The sequence below is a fragment of the Wasmannia auropunctata genome, unplaced genomic scaffold (assembly GCF_000956235.1).
Source record: "Wasmannia auropunctata unplaced genomic scaffold, wasmannia.A_1.0 LD273517.1, whole genome shotgun sequence".
Classification (NCBI taxonomy): domain Eukaryota; kingdom Metazoa; phylum Arthropoda; class Insecta; order Hymenoptera; family Formicidae; genus Wasmannia; species Wasmannia auropunctata.
In genome coordinates, this window is record NW_012089373.1 from 782 (window position 1) to 4148 (window position 3367).

Sequence of the window (3367 nt, forward strand, 5' to 3'; positions counted from 1 at the left end):
CCAATGTTGTAATTAATAGTTAAATTATAATTAATCCTGTAATAATTAAAATTTCAATAAGTAACAGAAATATTAATTAAACACGATTAATTAATGAATAATATTAACATTTCAATTTTTTTGTTTATTTTTAAATATCTTAAATATATTTTTAACATTTTCAACAAATTATATATTTATATTTTTAAGCTTATAATATGAAATAAAATGGAAGCACTTCAACCAAAAAACAATTATAAAAAATCAAAAGATACATCGAACAATTATCTTGATACAATTTAGGATAATGGTATGTAAATAATGATTTATTTTAAGTTCTCCGCAGTGTATTTTAAGATGCTTACAAGTATCAAATTAAGAATTAAAGCTCAATTGTGGCCTCGTTATTCCAACTTCAGCTGTAATAATTGCGTTGTAAGTCTGACATTGATTTGGAACGCAGTATAAATAACTGAATAATGAACTTAAAGATTCATATGAAATTTATTAAGCACCAAGCCCCAGCCTTGACCGTAGAAGGCGCTCTCAAATTTATTTGAATTATTTTTTTTCTTTTTATCGACAGACGAAGCAATTAAGTATTTCTATTCAAGATTTCAACTAATAAGAATCATTAGCAAATTAGATGCGATTATATTACTTGATATTATGATTGGCAAAAATGACTAATCCACACGCTATATCCACATGCTATCGATCCTCACAACAATATCGTGACGCCTGTCCATTATACGCGATATTGACCCATTACAGAAAAATAATAAGTCTTATTTTACGATGTGCGTGGAAACTGCAATCTAACATTCTTATTCGCCTGTATCTTACATGAAATCATCGACGCGGAATTAGTCCAACGATAGAAGTTCGCAAGAGATGGCAACTACGCGATTCGTTTTCACGGTCGTGATTTTTCAGCTCGCAATCTGGCGCTGCTATGCGGTGAACGGGATAATCTGGAGCAAGCAACAGCAGGAATTCGTACAATTGTTTAGCATCCCGCAATTCGCCGCTCTTCAAGAGGAAAATCTGTCTAAACGCCGGGCGATGGAGATGCAGGACATGAGGGGAGAAATAGTGAAAGCTGTGTATCACCAGGTGCGAACACGAGCGCGCATGATTCTATGTATATAAAAAGATCTACACACAATTTTTTCTGCAAGATATGATGATTATAAGCTTCCCAAAGAGTTTAATGATAAATTATAGTAGCATTTGGAATAGTTTATTAGGCTTATATAATACTGTTAACGTGTTATAATTAAATAGCGATTATAACCATTAATTCCTTATGCTTATAGGAAAAGAATATGATAATGTTTTACGACAATGATACAAAGGTCACGGGATATGCCGGTGACATGTGGAATCTACTCGCGGATTATCTCAATTTTACGTATGTTGAAACGAAAAAGACTAATACAGTCGAATCTCGATAACTTTTAAGAGAACAGAAAAACACTTCGAATTACAGAGTTTTCAACTTATCGAAATTCGAGTGAAAAAGAGGGCTAACATACGAAAATTAAACTTACGGAGGCTTTGTACGAGACTTTATAATTTTCCAATTATAATAATTAGGAATTAAATTCTTTTTAGAGGGAAAAAAATCAATATTTGACAATGAATTATTTATTGCATACATATAATAAATGTAATCATAAAATAAAATACCAGGCTATTACTCTATGATTTTCATAGCTACAACTTCGAATTACAGAGGCAGTGAAAATAAAAGTTCGACTTATAAAGGTGAACTTCGATTTGTAGTGATCTGGCTACTTTAAATTGTTGAGTTGTTATAGAAGTAAAATGATTTAAATACTGACAAATAATTCGAGTTAAGATAGGTTTCATTTCAATTTTTAGAGGTTTTTTGCAGTGGAGCGGAAGAGAATGAAAAAAAATTTCATTTAATAGAGGTTTTTGAGTTGTAGGCTGTATTTTCTAATGTATTGAACAACAAAATTTTTTGCGTTATAGCACATTTGGGATGTTGCACTGTGCACTTGTTCAGTTTACGACAGAGTTTGTTGATCTTAAGTCTAAGTATTACAATCCTCAGACTCATTCCGATAAAAACCACCGAACAAAATGTCGGTGAAAGATTGGAAAATGGTAGTCTAAACGGTATGGTCGGCATGCTCGCGCGAAATGAAGAGCAGGTAATCTTGAGAACTGGATTCTATCTAAGTCGCATGGACACCATAGATTATACGACGCCTCTTTGGAAAAGCAGGTAAGCATATACTCATCAACAGAGGCATAAGTAAATAATAAATTATAATCAATTATAAATAATTAAATAATAAATTATAATTATGGAAGTGCTCATCCGTGACTCATTTTGAAATTATTAGTAGACAGTATAATTTCTTTCTTGCTTTTATCAAGAGTTTGAAATGTTTGCAAAGAATATTTTTATTTACATCATTTAACTATTATTAATAAATTAATGTTTTAGTTATAGACTACTAAAAAAAACCAATTAGTTAGGTCGAAACGTCTCGTCACGAATTATTGTATGATTGAAAATATATGAATTTATATTTACATTTAAATATTTGCTCATTTATTGGCCATAATTCAAATTACTTGTTTTTGATTAAATACGAGCAATAATCTTAGTAATTTATGTTTTAGTTTTCATATTTATGTACGACCGGAATGGCAGTTCAAGAATACATGGGTATTTACGCTATTTTCATGGAAAACGTGGTTTTATACAGTATTTCTGTTCATCATTTTAAGTTGCGTCGGCTATTTTCTGCAGAAAGTACCGACAGACGAACCTAAACACAAAAGAAGAGGTTCTATAAATTTCAGTCTAGGCGATCATTTCTTCTATTCGTTCACCATAATGAGTGCGCGAGGTGCATAATAAAATTAAAGAAAAAAATTAAATAAAAACGCATTTGTGAAAAGAATAATTGATAAAAATTTGTCAATCTTATTATATAGAAAGAATAAAAAAAGATTTCTCAATCGATATGTTAATTAAGTATTCAATTGATCAACATTACGATAAAATAAAATAATTATTTTTATAGGCTACGTACCTGATGATTTTTACAACAAGTTCAAAATTTTGTCATTGTCAAAGAGTATATTCGCATGGCTAGTACTGTTAGCCTTTAGTTCTCATCTTATATATCGCATGGCAAACAGAAAACTGATGCTACCGTTTCATGATGTAGACTCTCTTATTAACAATACAAAATATATTCTACTGGCATTCCGTGGCATCTTCCTCTACGATTCCTTTAAAGTAAACATCGAAATATACATATATATACACATATATATATAAATTCACATATAAATTCTTTCAAGTTACACGAGATAGTTATATATATATATATATATATAT

The 3367-nt window shown here is 30.3% G+C and overlaps 1 protein-coding gene across 1 annotated transcript in view; it reads left to right on the forward strand.

The window, feature by feature from the left end:
• Nucleotides 1–860: 860 nt before the first annotated feature.
• Nucleotides 861–3367, forward strand: part of LOC105461984 — a 10297-nt gene continuing 7790 nt past the window's right edge. Inside the window, exons 1-5 of the mRNA XM_011708505.1 lie at nucleotides 861–1095; nucleotides 1299–1393; nucleotides 2063–2236; nucleotides 2641–2870; nucleotides 3048–3265. Of these exons, the coding sequence (XP_011706807.1) occupies nucleotides 874–1095; nucleotides 1299–1393; nucleotides 2063–2236; nucleotides 2641–2870; nucleotides 3048–3265 (939 nt within the window). The 5' untranslated portion in view covers nucleotides 861–873. The remainder of the gene's footprint in view (nucleotides 1096–1298; nucleotides 1394–2062; nucleotides 2237–2640; nucleotides 2871–3047; nucleotides 3266–3367) is intronic.